The following is a 21829-nucleotide window of genomic DNA, read 5'->3' as shown; positions in this document are numbered from 1 at the left end:
TCTTGTTGCCTAGTGCCTTGTGAAAGCGTTTAGTTTGTGCCATAACCTGTGTATCCAGACCTACTGCTGTTGCCCCTGACTACGTACCATCGCCGCCTGCCCTGACCTTCTGCTATGTCTGACCTCGCCTCTGTCTAGTCCTTCTGTACCACGCCTATCTCAGCTGTCAGTGAGGTTGAGCCACTATCGGGGGAAACGACCTGGGAGTTACCGCCGCAGCAAGCCCATCCCGCCTTGCGGCGGGCTCTGGTGAAAACCAGTAACTCTTTAGAACCGGTCCCCAGGTACGGCCCGCATCATCGCCTCTCTGACCAGAGGATCCACTACCTGCTTACCAGTCCGGATCGTGACAAAGACTTTTGTAAGGAAGAATGGGCAATGATACCTCAAACAAGAATTGAAAGACTCTTGGCTGGCTACAAAAAGCGTTTACAAGCTGTGATACTTGCCAAAGGGGGCAATACAAGATATTAACTCTGCAGGGTGCCAAACTTTTGCAGATGCCATTTTTTCGTTTTCTGTTATTTTGAAAGTGTAAATGATGGAAATAAAATCTAACTTTTGTTGACATATTATAAGAATGTCTAATCTGTAATTTGATGCCTTTTGGAGATTTTTCAATCTTTCCTTGGCTTCTTTATGCACATTAATACAAATTTTTACCTGGGGTGCAGCAGGCCGCAGCAGTAAAATTTTAACTCAAGGAAAGGTCCAGCACCAAAGTGGATTATGTAAAGTTCTTCCTTCATTTAGTAATTGATAAAATCTGGATCCAAGTAAAGTACTGAATAACTAATAGCTGATGCATTTAAAGGAGATCCGCAGTGTTAGACACTTATTCCCTATTGCTGGGACCCCCTGCAATCTCCTATACGGTTCCCCAGCTCTGCCATATCTCTATAGAAGAGGCGGAGATGCAGCATTTGTGCATCCCCGCCTCTCCCATGGAGCTGTATGGAGGGGCGTCTTGTTGACCTTAGTGAGGTCAACGACACGCACATTACCCGTGCAGAGCTGTGGCAATGCCACGTGAGATCACACACTTATCTGCAATCCTGCGGATACGGAATAAGTGTCTACCACTGCAGTACTCCTTATCCTCATGATATCATGGATAAGGATTTGAATCCAAATTGTTTCAACTACTTGTTAATCTGTACCATGCTTGGATACTTGGTCCACTTTGGTGCTGGACATTTCCTTAATACTCTGTATCTGCTGTTGTGTTAACATACAGTACAGACCAAAAGTTTGGACACACCTTCTCATTCAGAGTTTTCTTTATTTTCTTTACTATGAAAATTGTAGATTCACATTGAAGGCATCAAAACTATGAATTAACACATGTGGGATTATATACATAACAAAAAAGTGTGAAACAACTGAAAATATGTCATTTTCTTGGTTCTTCAAAGGAGCCACCTTTTGCTTTGATTACTGCTTTGCACACTCTTGGCATTCTCTTGTTGAGCTTCAAGAGGTTGTCACCTGAAATGGTTTTCACTTCACAGGTGTGCTGGTGTGGAGGAGGAGGGGTGATGGTGTCGGGGTGCTTTGCTGGTGACACTGTTGGGGATTTATTCAAAATTGAAGGCATACTGAACCAGCATGGCTACCACAGCATCTTAGAAGACCATTTCAGGTGACTACCTCTTGAAGCTCATCAAGAGAATACCAAGAGTGTGCAAAGCAGTAATCAAAGCAAAAAGTGGCTAGAACCTAGAATATGACATATTTTCACACTTTTATTTTATGTATATAATTCCACGTGTTAATTCATAATTTTGATGTCTTCAGTGTGAATCTACAATTTTCATAGTCATGAAAATAAAGAAAACTCTGAATGTGAAGGTGTGTCCAAACTTTTGGTCTGTACTGTATAAGGAAGCAAAAAACAACTAAACCAATGCATATAAATATCCTACATTTATTTAAACATAGCGCCAATGTGTGCAAAATGTCAGGTGGTGGGTACTCTTGGTTTATTGCATGACCACTTGGTAATACTTCCACTTTCTTTTCCATGCCTCAGTGTCTGATGTTTACTTATATGAGTTGTATTTTTTGCCAACATTTCCGACTGTGTTCTGTATTTTAGGACTTTAACCTGGGGTGAGTTGTGTCTTTAGGGAGATATATGTGCATCTCTCTCTCTCTAGTTTAGTCCGAAGCACCCCTCATTTAAATGTATTGTGTGTTTTTGCATTTATGTTTCAATAAATGTTGGCTCTTTACATACATTGACTCTTTATATACACATTGTTTTGCTGTTTAGGTTGCATAGGATAAATTTATTTTTCTTGTTGGTGGTCTTGTTGGTATATTTATATATAAGAAGACATGAGCTTAATAAGTGTGTGGACATACATTTACCTAAATAAAATTTTGTATTTGCTGTCACTTACTATAGTTTATTGGGTTCCATGTTTCCAATGCCACGTGTTATCTATGCAATGGCTGAAGATGGACTTCTCTTTAAGTTCTTGGCTAGTGTCAATGAGAGGACAAAAACCCCACTGATTGCAACCATTGTTTCTGGTATTGTGTCAGGTAAGAATATTAATTTAGGGGAGATTTATTATTTGTGGTTTGGTGTGACATGACTTGCGTATTCTGCACAATTTTCAGTGTCTGTCAGCTAGTCAGAATTTACTAACAGGGATACTCCTGGTTATAAAGTGTGACATTCCGCATGTCTATATCAGGCCAGAAAGACGTTAAAAGGAGGGATTCTGAAGTGCGCTACTGGATATGAACGTTGAATGAATTTCAAAGGACGCCAACTGTAACACTGGACTGATGTTAAATCAAAATATGGTTAAAATGATACAGGACAACGCGTTTCAGCGCACACTCGCGCCTTCCTCAGGAACACAAAAATTTACGGTCAGACAGCTTCCACTGATATGCATGTAAAGTGATTTCGAAAACACGTCCACATCCCTCGTGGGCCAGTTTATAAACCGTAAATGTATGGCGCTGCAGCGAGTAACTTCAATGCTCTCTTCATGGCGGGTGAGTTCCAGCTGCTGATAGCAGTCGGGGACTCCGATAATGATGGAGGTGTTGGTGGGTTTGGGTGGGGTCATCAGACCAGTTCAGGTCACTTGCAAGGGTCTGATGAGCGCAAATGGCCACTGGAGGTCTCTTACCAGCCTCTAGTGGGCAGGATGGCCAATCTTTTTGTCCAGCCTGCAGAGCCAGGCTGCACAAGTAGATCGCTAATAGTACTGATCAGTACTATGTTAAAAAATAGTACTTAACAGTACATAGAAATCTAATGATTGCATGTAATAGTCCCCTATGTGAACTTAAAAAGTGTAAAATAAATATTAATTTGACTAATTAATTTGACTAAGTTACTAATTAATTGACTTACTAATTTGACCCACTCCTGGATCACCTTATACCTCACCAACCATATTTTCAGTGTCCAGCACTCACACTCCACCTCGCCATCTCACTGTTGGAGTCCCCTAAGGCTCTTTTCCATTTATACTATCCTCAACATTGAGTCAACTAAACTACTGATATATGCCCTTCTTATCTTTCAATTACACTACTACAACTTCTACCTTATTGGTTTTCCATCAACCACTCTTGCTCCCTTTCAATCCATCCTGAAAGGGGTTATCCAGCAATCGATGAACATACATATTTTCTTTCAAAGACCGCTCCCCATGGGCGCATGCGCGCGGCTCACTGAGGAAGATGCGTTTGCTGTGAGCCCTGTGCTGCCCGTACCTGTTTAGCCTTTCTTAGCACCGAATCTTGGCTCCACAAGTGCTACTGACCCACCTGATTGCTCTCTAGCACGTCTCGGATCCACAAGCGATGCTCTTCTTGGGCAACTCAGGCCCTTTCACAGTCTATCCCGGATCTATTTCAGGTGGGGACCAGAGCTAAGATAGCGGCTTCCAGCTCCACCTCGCCTGCAGGCCTCTCAGATGACCTCTCCCCAGCAGTTATGTTCCGCAACATCAAGGCCCACTTCCACACAGCTCTGGCGAAAGCGGTTTTGGACTTCACCTCACAGATCCAAGAACTGGCCCAGCGTGTCTCCGAGACGAAGGCCAAAATAGAGGATCTTGCCCACATTGCAGAAGATGACAGGCGCGACCCAATTGCATACTTTGGAGCTTAAACTGGAGGACTTAGAAAATCAGTCCCCTAGGGCGAATCTATGGATCCTAGGCCTCCCTGAGTCTGAAAGGGACCTCACTAAAGCGGTGTCCGCTATCTTCTATGAACTCACCTCGCAGCTTGAACCGGAGCTTTTGCGGTTTGATCGCATTCACCGTGCACTGGCTACACCCCGGAACCTTGAACTTCCACGAGATGTTATTTTGAGATTGCACTATCCAGAGGTATGTGAGGTTTTACTGACGGCTGCCAGGAACTTACCTTCCCTGCCGGGGGTCCTTTCATCGATCCACCTGTATTCTGATTTGGCTCCTACTATCTTGGCCTGAAGGAGGGAACTCCGTCCAGTGACCTTAGCTATCAACAGGCACAACTTAAAATATCGCTGGGGATTCCTGTTTTCTTTAATGTTCCGGATTAATGGACGCTCCCACATGGTCCGCACTCCAAGACAGTGCTTCTACAAGAGAACATCTCAGTGGCCCCCATGTCACCGTTACCTCAGAGGGCCCCTGCGTCCAGCACACACGTTGACCCCTGCACCTCGCGGCCGTCGTTGTTCCCGAGCACCAAGAGACAACGCTTTGCCACCATGATGCAGTTCTTACACTCTTGTTTTCCTCCAAGTGGTATGGCTTCGTGCCTTTGAATACGTGATGGAGACTATCTGCATATTACTACCCTGATGATATCTGAGCCGGATACCACGAACATTGTGCTCACTGTATTTTTGGGATGCTGGGGATCTTTTTCTCTCTTCTCTTTCCTTCCCTTCTTTCTCCCCTTTTCCTTTTGCATTTTCTTTCTCTTTTTTTAGTCGGTTTTCCTTTCTATTTCTTTCTCTTCTCTTTTTTCTTTTATCTCACCCTTTTTTCTTCCCACCTTGTTCTTCTATATCTTTTTTTTCTCTTCCTTCTTTCCTCTTTCTACGATTTTTTTCTTGCTCTGCATATGAAATGTCTTTTCTCTTTTCCCCTTCCTTTTCTGCTTCTTCCATACTCCTTGTTCCTTTGACCCCCCCTCTCCTCTTACTCTTGATCTCTGCTCACCGTATTACTGCTCCTCTCCCTCTCACTCATCTCTTTCTCTCCCCTCCATTTTTTCTTCTTATTTTTCTTTTGCTTTTTCCTACACCCCCCCTCTCCTCTTTTTTCTTGTTTTATTAATGCTGGTCTGTAGCCCTCTAGCCATGGGCTGGACACGGAACAGGACACTGTGTCCTGACCTCCTTTCATAGAGGCATGGAAGTACAACGGCTCACCTTGTTGAGTGTGCTATCTTTCCTGTTTTTGGTCTCTTTGCTGTTTTGTTATTTTTTTGTTTATTTTTTGTTACTTTACTTATAATTGCTCTACCTGTCACTCTTGCATGGGTACTGATGTTGGGCTGCTTGTTCTCCAAGTGACACTCTCTCTACATATTGTTATCTTTTACGGGTGGTGGCTCTTCCCTCTCTGCCAGTGTGTTAGCATTTTATTTTGGTGCAATATGTAAGATAATTTCTCATAATGTACGAGGGTTTAACTCACCTGGCAAACACACCAACCTGATATATTATGCTTACAGGAATCCCATTTTACTTTGGAGAGCTATCCTAGTTATTTACACAAGTCTTATACAGTGGTCCCTCAACATACGATGGTAATTCGATCCAAACGAGCCATCGTTTGTCGAATCCATCGTATGTTGAGGGATTCGTGCAATGTAAAGTATAGGAAACTGTACTCACATGTCCCACCCGCTCGCGATGGTGTCCCCGCCGCTCCCGATGGTGACCCCGGGCCTCTGCTGGCCTCTCCAGGTCTTCTCCGGTCGTCCGCTGTCTTCTCCGGTCCTCTGCTGTCTTCCGCAAGGCCTTACTGGGCCTGCGTAGCGACGTCATTACGCCGCTGCGTACGCCATTCCTATTGGATGAAGAGGGGCGAGAAGACACCGGAAGACCAGCGCTGGACCCGGAGGGCACCCCGGAGCATCGTGGAGGGGTAAGTAATACTTACCGCACCAGACGGGGAACATTAAGCTGCTATCCGGCAGCAGCTTAAGTATTTTGCGCTGCCGGATAGCACTTTATGCGTTGGCCCCGACATGAAAAAGCATCGTATGTCGATGCTGACATCGACATGCGATGGCCTCTGAGAGGCCATCGTATGTCTATTTGATCATATGTCGGGGCCATCGTAGGTCGGGGGGTCACTGTATTGGATTTTATATGTACTCATTAACTACTAAATGTCACGGTGTTGTTATCCTGTTACATAATTCCTTTCCGATTAATGTGACCAAAACTCATGTAGACCCGGAAGGGAGATATTTCATTACTATGATAAGCATTTATGTATAGTGAACTCTTATGCACTCTCTAGTATGATGCATTGCTTTGGGCCGGGGATTTTAACTTTGTAGTTAACGGTAAATTGGACAGCTCCAATACTGTACTGTTTCGTAGGACAGGGGCCCAGCACCGCTTGATACATGCATTATTTGCTGATAATCATTTGGCTGATGTCTGGAGGGAGCATAATGGTATAATGGTCACAGCAGGAACAATTAACAGCTTTAAAACAAGATTAGATCCATTCCTGGAACAAAATAACATTAATGCTTATGAAGAAATATAAAATCCCATCCCTTCCGAAATATCGCGCCACACCCCTACCCCTTAATTCCCTGGTTGAACTTGATGGACATATGTCTTTTTTCGACCGTACTAACTATGTAACTATGTAACTATGTATTTCTCATGAGTATTTTTATTCCCCAGTCCATCATCACTACACGAGAATTGATTGGATCCTGGCCAATATGCTGGTATTGTGTCATTTATTATATGCATGTTCTGGCGTCTTGGTCGGATCACGACTTCGTTCTGGCCACATTTGATTTTGCTCCACATACTACATCACCATTTAAGTGGCACCTTACCGAGTTGCTTTTGACTATGCTTGGAGTTAAGACTCCATTGAAAGGAGACTTACAGACTTATTTTGTCTCTAATAGCGACCCTGATACGGACCCACAATGGGTATGGCTGGCACATAAGGCATATATTTGTGGTTGCTTAATCTCCCTTAGCCACTGGCATTAAAGGAGTGATCCAGTGGTGAACCCAGTGGTGAACAACTTATCCCCTATCCTAAGGATAGGGGATAAGTTTGAGATCGCGGGGGTCCGACCGCTGGGGCCCCCTGCGATCTCCTGTACGGGGCCCCAACAGCTCGTGCGAAGGGGGCGTGTCGACCCCTGCACGAAGCGGCGGCCGACACGCCCCCTCAATACAACTCTATGGCAGAGCTGACGCGCAGCCTTCGGCAATCTCCGGCTCTGCCATAGAGATGTATTGAGGGGGCGTGTCGGCCGCCACTTCGTGCGGAGGTCGACACCCGCTATCTGGCCGGAGAGCCAGGCCCCCGTACAGAGAGATCGCAGGGGGCCCCAGCGGTCGGACCCCCCGCGATCTCAAACTTATCCCCTATCCTTAGGATAGGGGATAAGTTTTTCACCACTGGACTACCCCTTTAAGCAGGATAGAACAGCGGTGCAGAATGCCCTAGAGGCTAAGTTAGCTAGACTTACTTTAGCTCACCAACAGTCACCTTCCCTCTATTTATTTAAATCTCTAAGCGATGATAGGGCCCAGCTGGATGCACTTCTCTCTATTCAAATGGAAAAGGTGCTTCGTTGGATGAGTGCTACATATTATAAGTTTGCCAACAAACCTGACTGTCCATTAGCTTCCATGCTTTAAAAAACTACCTCATTTAACAGGGTGCACTGCATCCAGCTGCGGCCTGCCTTCCGCACCTCCCACTCTGACAAAATATATGACGTTTTTCATGCTTTTTATACTTCCCTATATGCTCCCCCTCCTAGCTCCCCTAATATCGAAAGTAAATTGCATGACTTTCTTTCTACAGTACCTTTGCCATCTCTCTCCTCTTTAGATAGAGAGGCTTTGAATGCTCCGATAATGGTGGAAGAAGTTTAGGCAGCAATAGACCGTTTAAAATCAGGCAAGTCTCCAGGCCCAAACGGCTATTCTACCCCTTACTACAAAAAATTTTCACCTCTTCTTCTTCAGCATCTTGCTTCCTTTCTCAATTCTCTATTTACTGCTTCTTCTCTCTCTTATGACTTCTTGGATGCTCTTATTACAATTCTTCCTAAACCCCTTAAAGATCTCCTTCTGTCTGCTAACTATCGCCCCATTTCTCTTAATCTTGATTCTAAGCTTTTGACCTCTATTTTAGCAACTCGCCTTAACTGTTTTCTTCCAGCGTTGGTGCACTCTGACCAAGTCGGTTTTATCCTGTACATTGGTCCAATACTACCTCAATGCCCATGTTATCCCTGGCCCTAGAAATAGAACAGGCCTTTGATAGTGTCACATGGCCTTATCTATTTGCTGTCCTTTCTAAATTTGTTTTTTTCTGGCCCATTTGTTCATGTATTACATCTTTTGTACTCGACCCCGACTGCTTACTTGAAACTCCCAACTACTACCTCAAAACCCATATCTATTTGAGGTGGTACAAGACAGGGGTGTCCCCTGTGACCTGCCCTCTTCGCATTATGATGGAGCCTCTGGCTACTATGATTTGCCTTCATCCAGACATCAGTGGAGTGTCTGTGGGATCCTCCGTATATAAGAATAACCTTTTTGCGGATGATCTCTTACTTACACTGTTTCAACTTTTAACGACTTTCAGTGAGAAGTCAGGACTGCATGTCAATTTAACCAAGTTTTACGTTTTATACTGTAATGTCCCCCCCCCCCCCCCCTATGCAACATCTTATTACTCATAATTTTGGCTTCAAGGATTCTAGCAAGGGACTTTCCTATTTGGGTATTAAAGGGGTACTCCGGTGAAAAACTTTTTTTCTTTTAAATAAACTGGTGGCAGAAAGTTGAACATATTTGTAAATTACTTCTATTAAAAAATCTTAATCCTTCTTGTACTTATTAGCTGCTGAATACTACAGAGGAAATTCTTTTCTTTTTGGAATGCTCTCTGATGACATCACGAGCACAGTTCTCTCTGCTGACGTTATTATAATAATAATAACGCTTTATTTATTGTTGTCCTTAGTGGGATCTGCTATGCATGGTTGCTAAAATGGACAGAGATGTCAGCAGAGAGCACTGTGCTCATGATGTCATCAGTGTTCCAAAAAGAAAGGAATTTCCTCTGTAGCATTCAGCAGCTAATAAGTACTGGAAGGATTAAGATTTTTTAATAGAAGTAATTTACAAATATGTCTAACTTTCTGCCACCAGTTGATTTAAAAGAAAAAAGGTTTTCACCGGAGTACCACTTTAAGCTCACTCCTACATTACCCCTTCTTTATAAGGCTAACTATCCACCCTTATATAAAGCAATTAAGTCTGACCTACGTAAGTGGGATCCGCCGCATATCTCATGGCTAGGTAGGGTGAATGTAATCAAAATGGTAATTTTACCTCGTTTGTTGTACCTTTTTCGCACACTGCCTATCCCAGCCCCACTAGGGGACCATCGTCTTCTACAACGTGACGTCTTTAAATATATTTGGTCGGGCATAAGCCTTAGAATAAGTCGATCCACGATGCATGATCATAAAAGAGTGGGAGGTCTCTCTGTCCCCCATTTTATTCTGTACTGTTCTGCAGCTAGACTAGTGTAACTGGCTTTAGTTCAGGTTCCCAAGAGTGCGCCGCGCTGGGTTTACCTTGAGTCCTCTCTCTTCTCTCCCTATTCCTACTCTGCCTTACTTTGGTATTCTTGCTCTGTCTCTTTATTGCTACCTTCTTCTGCTTGGATTGCTTTACATGCTCTCTCTCTCTGTGGCTATCGGTCCATTTTAAGCTTTCTCTCCAATCGCCTGTTTCCTCGCCTCTTCATTCCTTTCTATCCAACCTTTCTATCTAATCCCCTTTTTCCTCCTGGACTTAAAATCTCCGCATTTAAATGGTGGGTGGAGGCCACACTGACCCGTTTGTCAATTTTTTTAAAATTTGGAAACAGTTAATATCTTTAGATTTATTAATTTCCAGATCCCCACCCCCCCACATGAACATTATAGGGCTCTCCAAATCATATCCTTTTTCTTGTCTCTAGGCCCTTAACCTCTTGAAAGTAATCCGACTCCTTTTGAGGCCTATTCCCTTTATACCCCAGGACTCCCAGGACCTTTATCCTCCTTTATATGCACATTTTAACTCCCCCTCTCCCAAGGATAGGAAACTTAAATTTATGATGGACTGGGAGAATGATCTCCATTCTGAACTTTCTCTCCCACAATGGCATGCATACCTGTTGTGACTCCGTTAGTAAGGGTAGCTGGCAAGTATCTTTGGCTGAAACATCTCTCAGTGGAGAGGTTTAATGTGGTCTGGGATCCCTGGATCTTCTTACTGCCCCCCTATGACTCATTGCTTATCACTTTATTAGCAGAAGAGAGAGTGTCACCATTATACTTGCATATCTCTAGTGTTATTGTTATCAACCTGTTTTCTAATTTTGCTACTGCCAGATAACATTGTACTCTTTACCCCTATCGTGTCGATGTATATTGACTGGCTGATATAGCTTGTTGTTTCTTCGTTGCCCTGTGGGGCCTTTGTAACCATTTCATTGAGATGTTTTATTACATTGTCATGCCATCTTTTTCACCTTCAATAAAGCGTCTTTATTTGACTGTTAAAGACCGCTCCCTGTCGGTCTCCACTTTGCGTGTGGTATTACAACTTGGCTCCATTCACTTAAATGGAACTAAGCTGCAGAACCACACCCAACCTGGAGACAGACAGGAATCAGTCTATGAAAGAAATTATTTTGATTCCTGGATAACCCCTTTAACTCTGCAGCCCGACTAATGCACCTCCCTTCTAACTTCTTATCTGCCTCTCGCTTCTGCCAATCCCTTCACTGACTACCAATGTATTGTCCAACAAATTCAGTTTAACCCCTTAACGCAGTAATTTTTCTTTTTTTTTTTGCATTTTCATTTTTTCCTCCCATAAGTCTTAACATTTTTCACCAATTTTTCATCTATAGGCCTTGTTGTTTGCCGGACTTATTGTATTTTGTAAATACATCACCCATTTGATCACAAAATGTATGGTGAAGCCAAAAAAATAATGATTTTTAGGGAAAAATTGGAAAAAAACGCCATTATGCAACTTTTAGGGGGTTACGTTTTTACTTAGTAAACATTTAGGTAAAAATGACACATTGGACCTCATTTACTAAGCTGAAACCAACCAGTTTTTGTCGAGTTATTTTGGAGCAGAGGGTCTGCAACATGTCTGCGCCAATGAGCTCCAAGAAAATACGATAAACCCGACATTGCATAGTGAAATGCGAAAAAGGGGCGTGGTCTGTCACAAAGTGGGCATGTCTGGCCCAAAAGCGGTGTGGTTTCACAACCCGACCTATTTACTATTGAATTCACAGAAAAACCTGGGGATAAATGGCTGGAAATTTCCACCTAGAAAAAGCTGGTCAGAAAATGTTCCCGACTTTTCCCCATAGTAAATAGAGAGGAATCCAGCAAGTTTGAACAACAACATTTCCACTAGTAAAAACCCGAAACTCTTTGTAAATGAGACCCATTATCTTTATTCTGTCGGTCCATACGATTACAACGATACCCAATTTATATGTTTTGTTTTATTTTGCTATTGACAAAAAAAATATAACTTTTTGTAACCAAATTTAGTATGCTTAAAATTGTCCCCTTCTGACCCCTATTACTTTTTATTTTTCCGCATACAGGGCTATATGTGGGCTCTTTTTTTGCAACGTGATCTGTAGTTTTTAACTGTAGCATTTTAGTTTTTAATTGACTTTTTCATCACTTTTTCATGAATTTTTTTTCTGCTATATAAAGGGACGAAAAATGTGCAATTCTGGACTTTGGTATTTTTTTTAATGTTTACGCCATTTACCGTACAGTTTAATTAACATTGTATTTTAATAATTAGGACATTTACATATGTAGAGATACCACATGTTTATTTTTTTTTTACATTATTTTATTTATAAAATGGGAAAAGGGCAGTGATTCAAACCTTTATTAGGGGGAACAGTTATACACAGTTATTACTTTAAAAATGAAACATTGATCATTGTTATCTGCAGTCTGTTAGTCTAGCCTGTCAAAGCAGATCAGAGAGCACAGAGGAGGGTAGGGACCTTCTGGCCATCAGTTAACCTCTTCAAGACATAGGGCGTATGGATACACCCTGCATTCCGAGTCCTTAAGGACCGCGGGCATATCTATACGCCCGTGGGAATTCCGGTCCCCACCGCTAGCCGGTTGGGGACCGGAGCCGGATGCCTGCTGAAATCGTTCAGCAGGCATTCCGGCATATCGCCCAGGGGGGTCATTATGCCCCCCCATGCCGGCGATGGCCGCAGATCGTCTCCAGTGACCCGGTGACCCGGAATTACTGGCTGATCGGGGCCGTCTCTGATGGCCCCGAACAGCCATAGCCTGCAGGGGTGAGGTGGCACTGGTGCCACCTCACGATCGCCCTGATTCGTCGGCCGGATTACCGGCCGACCAATCAGGGCGCCTGCTGCGGGTGTCACTCCCGCAACCCGCTCCGCCCCTCTTCCGGAGAACGTGAGTGGGTGCGGGACGTGCACCCCGGGTGCTGGGGACCCCGATCCCCGGCGTCAATGTTGGGCTCGAGGCCCCAGGAGTGGCGGCGGCGGCGACGACGAGGGACTGACCTGTGTGCAGCAGTAGGAGGTGAGTGAAAGCCTCCTGCTGTTGCTTAGCAACAGCTCCCAGCATGCAAAAAGGGCATGCTGGGAGTTGTAGTTATGCAACAGCAGGAGGCAGACCACCACAACTCCCAGCATTCCCTTATGGGCATGCTGGGACTTATGGTTTTGCAACAGCTGGAGGCACATTTTTCCTATGGAAAAGTGTACCTTTAGCTGTTGTATAACTACAACTCCCAGCTTGCACAAACAGCTAAAGCGCATGCTAGGAGTTGTAGTGTTGCATCTGCTGGTTGCATAACTACAACTCCCAGCATGCCCGTTGGCTGTCGGTGACTGCTGAGAGTTGTAGTTTTGCAACAGCTGAAGGCACACTGGTTGTAAAACGCTGAGTTAGGTCACAAACTCAGTGATACATAACCAGTGTGCCTACAGCTGTTGCAAAACTAAAACTCTCAGCATGTACAGTCTGAAAATAAAAGGAAAAAAGAGGTACGCTCCTAGTGTGATACCGTTGAAGTAAAGCGGGTACGTGTGAGTTAGATGCACCTTACCGTGGTGGGTTGTGCTGCGGGCACAACACCTTTGTAAGCCTTCAGATCGCAAGAAGCCGTTGCGGTAACGGCAGCGTTAGGTAGGTGGCTGCCTCTGCATCCATAAGCGTGACTGGCAAGTCCGGTTCTAATGTGTAGGAATAGGGAGAAAAATTGGGAGGAGATCCGGCGCCTCCTCCGATATAGTAAGTTGATGATTCGTAAATGAAGATTTAACAAAACTGCCTATATTAAAAAAAGGCTGTTTTATTGGAGGGTGCAACTTAAAAGTTTCGAACCCGAACCGGGTTCTTCGTCATGCAATAGGATAAAAAACATACAAGGCGCCAGTTTTAAATACACAGATCAGCTGAGTGCTACCGGGTCAGCGAGTCACGGTCAGCATGAAGGTTAAACATAGACATTTTTTATATAACAGTAAAAATGAATAAAATTGAGATAAAATACATGATGCTGATATGTTGTGCAATAGAACATATACCTAGGAGAGTGTAACTTAGGTATTCGTTGTTTGACATAGTGCTGCGGCTTCCTGGCATCATGTCACGTAATCGGGAATCCGTGACCTGCTTCTGAGATCCTGATTAGACGTGTGGACATTATTTCAGTAGATTTTCAACTCCTGCATGGGTATGGTATATTGATGTATGTTCTTTACAGCTTCGGGGTGTTATTAGTTTTTAACTTGGCAGCGCTGGAGGGCTTTAGGGCATGGCCCTTGTATAGTACATACTTAGTGTAATCCCAAATATATCCGACACAGGGCAGACAAAGTCGGTTCCGGTATTCCAATGAAAATTGATTTGTTTATGATGTAGGGTGCGCATGAATGTTGTTATATCCATGGATCGGTACCCATGTGGACAGCACAGGTGAGTACTTTTGTGTAACTGATGTGGATATTAATACAATATATGGTTAGACTTCTGAGATTGTCCATTTTGGGTTTAAGTATGGAGCATTTTTATGTATGCTTTATTGCTGTTCCGGTCCTTCCTGGGTTAAACCATGGAGGCCCATATTTGTCATCCAATGCGGAGGTGGAGGAGTAAGGAGAATTAGATTATAGTTTCAATAACTTCATTAAGACCTCGCGGGAAGATGGTTTCTAGTTTATACATCCAAAAAACTTCCCGTTTTTTTAGTGTCTCAAAGCGATTAGAACATGTTTCAGATATGACCATATATATACCATACCCATGCAGGAGTTGAAAATCTACTGAAATAATGTCCACACGTCTAATCAGGATCTCAGAAGCAGGTCACGGATTCCCGATTACGTGACATGATGCCGGGAAGCCGCAGCACTATGTCAAACAACGAATACCTAAGTTACACTCTCCTAGGTATATGTTCTATTGCACAACATATCAGCATCATGTATTTTATCTCAATTTTATTCATTTTTACTGTTATATAAAAAATGTCTATGTTTAACCTTCATGCTGACCCGGTAGCACTCAGCTGATCTGTGTATTTAAAACTGGCGCCTTGTATGTTTTTTATCCTATTGCCTGACGAAGAACCCGGTTCGGGTTCGAAACTTTTAAGTTGCACCCTCCAATAAAACAGTCTTTTTTAATATAGGCAGTTTTGTTAAATCTTCATTTACGAATCATCAACTTACTATATCGGAGGAGGCGCCGGAGCATGTACAGTCTGTCAGCGCATGCTGGGAGTTGTAGTTTTGCAACAGCTGGATATTCCCCGCCCCCAATGTGAATGTACAGGGTACACTCACATGGGCGGAGGTTTACAGCAAGTATCTGGCTGCAAGTTTGAGCTGCGGCAAATTTTCTGCCGCAGCTCAAACTGCCAGCGAGAAACTACTGTGAACCCCCGCCCGTGCGACTGTACCCTAAAAACACTACACTAACACAAAATAAAATAAAAAGTAAAAACACTACATATACACATACCCCTACACAGCCCCCCTCCCCTCCCCAATAAAAATGAAAGCGTCTGGTACGCCACTGTTTCCAAAACGGAGCCTCCAGCTGTTGCAAAACAACAACTCCCAGTATTGTCGGACAGCCGTTGACTGTCCAGGCATGCTGGGAGTTTTGCAACAGCTGGAGGCACCCTGTTTGGGAATCACTGGCGTAGAATTCCCCTATGTCCACCCCTATGCAAGTCCCTAATTTAGGCCTCAAATGCGCATTGTGCTCTCACTTTGGAGCCCTGTCGTATTTCGAGGCAACAGTTTAGGGTCACATATGGGGTATCACCGTACTCGGGAGAAATTGTGTTACAAATTTTGGGGGGTATTTTCTGCTTTTACCCTTTTTAAAAATGTTAAATTTTTGGGAAAACAAGCATTTTAGGTAAAATTTTTTTTTTTTTTTTTTACATATGCAAAAGTAGTGAAACACCTGTGGGGTATAAAGGTTCACTTAACCCCTTGTTACGTTCCCCGAGGGGTCTAGTTGCCAAAATGGTATGCCATGTGGTTTTTTTTTTGCTGTCCTGGCACCATAGGGGCTTCCTAAATGCGGCATGCCCCCAGAGCAAAATTTGCTTTCAAAAAGCCAAATGTGACTCCTTCTCTTCTGAGACCTGTAGTGCGCCAGCAGAGCACTTTTCACCCCTATATGGCATGTTTTCTGAATCGGGAGAAATTGGGCTTCAAATTTTTAGGGGTATTTTCTGCTATTACCCTTTTTAAAAATTTAAAATTTTTGGGAAAACAAGCATTTTAGTTAAAAATTATTATTTTTTTTTTACATTTGCAAAAGTCGTGAAACACCTGTGGGGTATAAAGGCTCACTTTATCCCATGTTACATTCCCTGAGGGGTCTAGTTTCCAAAATGGTATGCCATGTGTTTTTTGTTTGCTGTTCTGGCACCATAGGGGCTTCCTAAATGCAACATGCCCCACAAAAACCATTTCAGAAAAACATACTCTCCAAAATCCCCTTGTCGCTCCTTCCCTTCTGAGCCTTCTACTGCGCCCGCAGAACACTTAACATAGACATATGATGTATGTGCTTACTCGAGAAAAATTGGGCTACAAATAGAAGTACATTTTTTTTATCCTTTTACCCCTTGTAAAAATTCAAAAATTGGGTCTACAAGAACATGTGAGTGTAAAAAATGAAGATTGGGAATTTTCTACTTCACTTTACTGCTATTCCTAAAGGGTTAAAACGCTGACTGAATATCATTTTGAATACTTTGGGGGGTGTAGTTTTTATAATGGGGTCATTTATGGGGTATTTCTAATATGAAGACCCTTCAAATCCACTTCAAACCTGAACTGGTCACTGAAAAATATCGTGTTTGAACATTTTGTGAAAAATTGGAAAATTGCTGCTGAACTTTGAAGCCCTCTGGTGTCTTCCAAAAGTTAAAACTCATCAATTTTATGATGCAAACATAAAGTAGACATATTGTATATGTGAACCAAAAAAAATGTATTCGTAATATCCATTTTCCTTACAAGCAGAAAGCTTCAAAGTTAGAAAAATGCAAAATGTTAAAATTTTTCATCAAATTTACAGATTTTTCACCAAGAAAGGATGCAAGTATCGACAAAAATTTACCACTATGTTAAAGTAGAATATGTCACGAAAAAACTATCTCGGAATCAGAATGATATCTAAAAGCATCCCAGAGTTATTAATGTTTAAAGTGACAGTGGTCAGATGTGCAAAAAACGCTCCGGTCCTTAAGGCCAAAATGGGCTTGGTCCTGAAGGGGTTAAGGTGATCGGGACTGCGTAATTGCCCCACGGTGTTCCCGATCACCCATAGCAACCAGCCAGAAACATTCACTTGCTGGCTTTAGGTCCCGCAATTAGCTTTGATTTCAGGATCCAAAGAATTAATAGCAGGCTATTAGCTGCAGCCCCTGGCTGCAGTGCGGAGCTCACAGTCCCGTCTCTGTAGCTGCTTACCCCATCCCAGGATGTACCCATACGCTCTGGAAAGGGACTAACTGCTAGCCATGACATACAAGAGAGACCACAACTTGTCTCTTCCATACATCTCTGACCTGATCTCCTGGTACAACCCCTCACATAATCTCCGATCCTCTCTAGACCTCCACCTGTGTTTTCCTCTCATCCTCCCCTTACACAACTGTATCCAAGATTTCTCCCATGCTTCCCCCAAACACTTGACCTCTCTACCTGACACATTGGGCTCTTACACACCATCATTCAACCCAAAAAACCATCTCCTTAGGACAGTCTAAAACCTACAAAAACCCTGCTGCCACTTTATTGCACTGTGAACGGCTGCTTCTCAAGCTGTTCACAGATGACCAGCTGTCTCCCTCAACTGTTGTCTCCCTCCCCTCCTCCTGTAGATTGTAAGCCCTTGCTGATAGGGCCTTCTCTACCTCATTTATTCTGTATCACGTTTTTTCTATGTATTTTAAGTATTATCTTATTTAAAATAAATAATAATGATCAGGTGAACTTCAAAGGCTGAATTATAGATGCAAATTAGTCAGGAGCGGGGAGAGGTGAGAGTTCAGTCTGCAGTAAACAGTAATCTGTATAGATCGCTGCTTACTGTCTGGCCCCCAAGGAGTTAAGTAGCGATGCTTTGCATTGGTTCTTAACCACTTTAACACTGGGCCTTCGCAAATTGCTCAGCCCAGCAAGTGGGGAGGATATAAACAGCAATCTATATAAATTGCTGCTAAGTGTTGGGCCCCATCATTACCTAACATTTTCCTAGCTGGGCAGGAGGCATAGAATGCATGCTTCCTGCTCAGCCCAAGCTTAAGCTGTGGCTGTATTTCCTTACATTCCGTGACCCATGGAGTGAAAATCTCTTTAATATTGTAAAGTAAACATTGAGCTATTGGGTACAGGTGGCCTGGGGTGGCTTGGCATTTGCACAATTCAGTTGATGATTCATTCAAAAAAATGTGTGTGTCACGATGCCGGCTGGCAGGTAGTGGATCCTCTGTGCCAGAGAGGGATGGCGAGGACCGCGCTAGTGGACCGGTTCTAAGCCACTACAGGTTTTCACCAGAGCCCGCCGCAAAGCGGGATGGTCTTGCTGCGGCGGTAGTGACCAGGTCGTATCCACTAGCAACGGCTAACCTCTCTGACTGCTGAAGATAGGCGAGGTACAAGGGAGTAGGCAGAAGCAAAGTCGGACGTAGCAGAAGGTCGGGGGCAGGCGGCAAGGTTCGTAGTCAGGGGAGATAGCAGAAGTTCTGGTACACAGGCTTTTAAACACACAAAACGCTTTCACTAGGCACAAGGGCAACAAGATCCGGCAAGGGAGTGCAAGGGAGGAGACTAGATATAGCCAGGGAACAGGTGGGAACCAATTAAGCTAATTGGGCCAGGCACCAATCATTGGTGCACTGGCCCTTTAAGTCTCAGGGAGCTGGCGCGCGCGCGCCCTAGAGAGCGGAGCCGCGCGCGCCAGCACATGACCGCAGGAGACGGGAACGGGTAAGTGACCTGGGATGCGATTCGCGAGCGGGCGCGTCCCGCTGTGCGAATCGCATCCCCAACGGCCATGGCAGAGCAGCGCTCCCGGTCAGCGGGACTGACCGGGAAGCTGCAGGGAGAAAGACGCCGTGAGCGCTCCGGGGAGGAGCGGGGACCCGGAGCGCTAGGCGTAACAGTACCCCCCCCTTAGGTCTCCCCTTTTTTTTGTCCGGTGACTGCCTCCCCTGGGATGAGGACACCGGGAAGGAATGGATGGTTTCCTCAATGGCAGGCAGTACAGCAGGAGTAGGAATGGGGAGGGAGGGCAGAGGGCGAGACCTGGCACGGGGCAGTGTGACACCAGGACGAGGGCCATGAGGGGACACAAAGGTTTGCCTGATGGGACTGGGAGGGGGGGAGAGGCATTTCCTGAGGCAGGCAGAGTCCTTAATGACCTTAGGGGGAGCGGATACAGGAGGAACCACAGGGTCACGGCAGGGATTACTGGGAACCGGTTGAAGGCAGTCCTTGGAACAAGAGGGACCCCAACTCTTGATCTCCCCAGTGGACCAATCCAGGGTTGGGGAATGGTGTTGAAGCCAGGGTAGTCCAAGGAGAATTTCGGAAGTGCAATTAGGAAGGACAAAAAATTTAATTTCCTCGTGATGAGGTCCGATGCACATTAGGAGGGGCTCCGTGCGGTAACGCACGGTGCAATCCAACCTGGCTCCGTTGACCGCGGAAATGTGGAGTGGCTTGACAAGACGGGTCACCGGAATGCGGAATTTATTCACTAAGGACTCCCGAATAAAATTCCCAGAAGCTCCAGAGTCCAGGCAGGCCACGGCTGAGAGGGGAGAGCTGGCTGAAGTAGAAATCCGAACAGGCACCGTGAGACGTGGAGAAGCCGACTTAGCATCAAGAGACGCCACACCCACGAGAGCTGAGTGCGAGCGTGCGTTTCCCAGGCGTGGAGGACGGATTGGGCAATCCACCAAAAAATGTTCAGTACTGGCACAGTACAGACAAAGATTCTCCTCCTTACGACGATTCCTCTCTTCCAGGGTCAGGCGAGACCGATCCACTTGCATGGCCTCCTCGGCGGGAGGCCTAGGCGCAGATTGCAGTGGAGACTGTGGGAGAGGTGTCCAGAGATCTAAGTCTTTTTCCTGGCGGAGCTCTTGATGCCTCTCAGAAAAACGCATGTCAATGCGAGTGGCTAGATGAATGAGTTCATGCAGGCTAGCAGGAGTCTCTCGTGCGGCCAGAACATCTTTAATGTTGCTGGATAGGCCTTTTTTAAAGGTCGCGCAGAGAGCCTCATTATTCCAGGATAGTTCAGAAGCAAGAGTACGGAATTGTATGGCGTACTCGCCAACGGAGGAATTACCCTGGACCAGGTTCAGCAGGGCAGTCTCAGCAGAAGAGGCTCGGGCAGGTTCCTCAAAGACACTTCGAATTTCCGAGAAGAAGGAGTGTACAGAGGCAGTGACGGGGTCATTGCGGTCCCAGAGCGGTGTGGCCCATGACAGGGCTTTTCCAGACAGAAGGCTGACTACGAAAGCCACCTTAGACCTTTCAGTAGGAAACTGGTCCGACATCATCTCCAAGTGCAGAGAACATTGCGAAAGGAAGCCACGGCAAAACTTAGAGTCCCCATTAAATTTGTCCGGCAAAGACAGGCGGAGGCTAGGAGTGGCCACTCGCTGCGGAAGGGGTGCAGGAGCTGGCGGAGGAGATGGTTGTTGCTGCTGTAGCTGAGACTGAACTTGCTGTAGCTGTGACTGTTGCTGCTGTTGCTGTGACTGGAGCTGCTGTAGCATGGTGGTCAAGTACGACAGCTGGTGCTCTTGTCGGGCGACCAATGTAGGGAGGTCGGCGGCAGCTGGCAGAGGAACTTCAGCGGGATCCATGGCCGGATCTACTGTCACGATGCCGGCTGGCAGGTAGTGGATCCTCTGTGCCAGAGAGGGATGGCGAGGACCGCGCTAGTGGACCGGTTCTAAGCCACTACAGGTTTTCACCAGAGCCCGCCGCAAAGCGGGATGGTCTTGCTGCGGCGGTAGTGACCAGGTCGTATCCACTAGCAACGGCTAACCTCTCTGACTGCTGAAGATAGGCGAGGTACAAGGGAGTAGGCAGAAGCAAAGTCGGACGTAGCAGAAGGTCGGGGGCAGGCGGCAAGGTTCGTAGTCAGGGGAGATAGCAGAAGTTCTGGTACACAGGCTTTTAAACACACAAAACGCTTTCACTAGGCACAAGGGCAACAAGATCCGGCAAGGGAGTGCAAGGGAGGAGACTAGATATAGCCAGGGAACAGGTGGGAACCAATTAAGCTAATTGGGCCAGGCACCAATCATTGGTGCACTGGCCCTTTAAGTCTCAGGGAGCTGGCGCGCGCGCGCCCTAGAGAGCGGAGCCGCGCGCGCCAGCACATGACCGCAGGAGACGGGAACGGGTAAGTGACCTGGGATGCGATTCGCGAGCGGGCGCGTCCCGCTGTGCGAATCGCATCCCCAACGGCCATGGCAGAGCAGCGCTCCCGGTCAGCGGGACTGACCGGGAAGCTGCAGGGAGAAAGACGCCGTGAGCGCTCCGGGGAGGAGCGGGGACCCGGAGCGCTAGGCGTAACAGTGTGCCAGTAAAACCATGGCCACTTGGTAACCTAAGTAGGCCCCCTGGCACAGCAGTGCAAAAATGGCATGTGTGCTGGAAAAAGTTGCATAAAAAAAGCGACATGCGCAAATTAAACAGTTTAAATGGCAAAAATATGCATGTTTAAAGGGGTATTCCGCTGGCAAACATTTATATTTTAAATCAACTGGTGCCAGAAAGTTAAACAGATTTTTAAATTACTTCTATTTAAAAATCTTAATCCTTCCAGTACTTATCAGCTGCTGTATGCACCACAGGAAGTTCTTTCCTTTTTAAATTTCCTTTCTGTCTGACCACACTGCTCTCTGCTGACACCTCTATCCATGTCAGGAACTGCCCAGAAAAGGAGCATATCCCCATAGCAAACCTCT

The 21829-nt window shown here is 45.3% G+C and overlaps 1 protein-coding gene across 2 annotated transcripts in view; it reads left to right on the top strand.

The window, feature by feature from the left end:
• Positions 1-21829, top strand: part of SLC7A3 (solute carrier family 7 member 3) — a 208994-nt gene that overhangs the window by 166568 nt on the left and 20597 nt on the right. For both annotated transcript variants that reach the window (XM_056537883.1, XM_056537884.1), the window contains one exon: positions 2411-2550. In XM_056537883.1, the coding sequence (XP_056393858.1) occupies positions 2411-2550 (140 nt within the window). The remainder of the gene's footprint in view (positions 1-2410; positions 2551-21829) is intronic.

Source organism: Hyla sarda, chromosome 9 (assembly GCF_029499605.1).
Source record: "Hyla sarda isolate aHylSar1 chromosome 9, aHylSar1.hap1, whole genome shotgun sequence".
Lineage (NCBI taxonomy): Eukaryota > Metazoa > Chordata > Amphibia > Anura > Hylidae > Hyla > Hyla sarda.
Note: the sequence above shows the minus strand (reverse complement) of the source record. Positions and strands in the feature narration are given on the sequence as shown.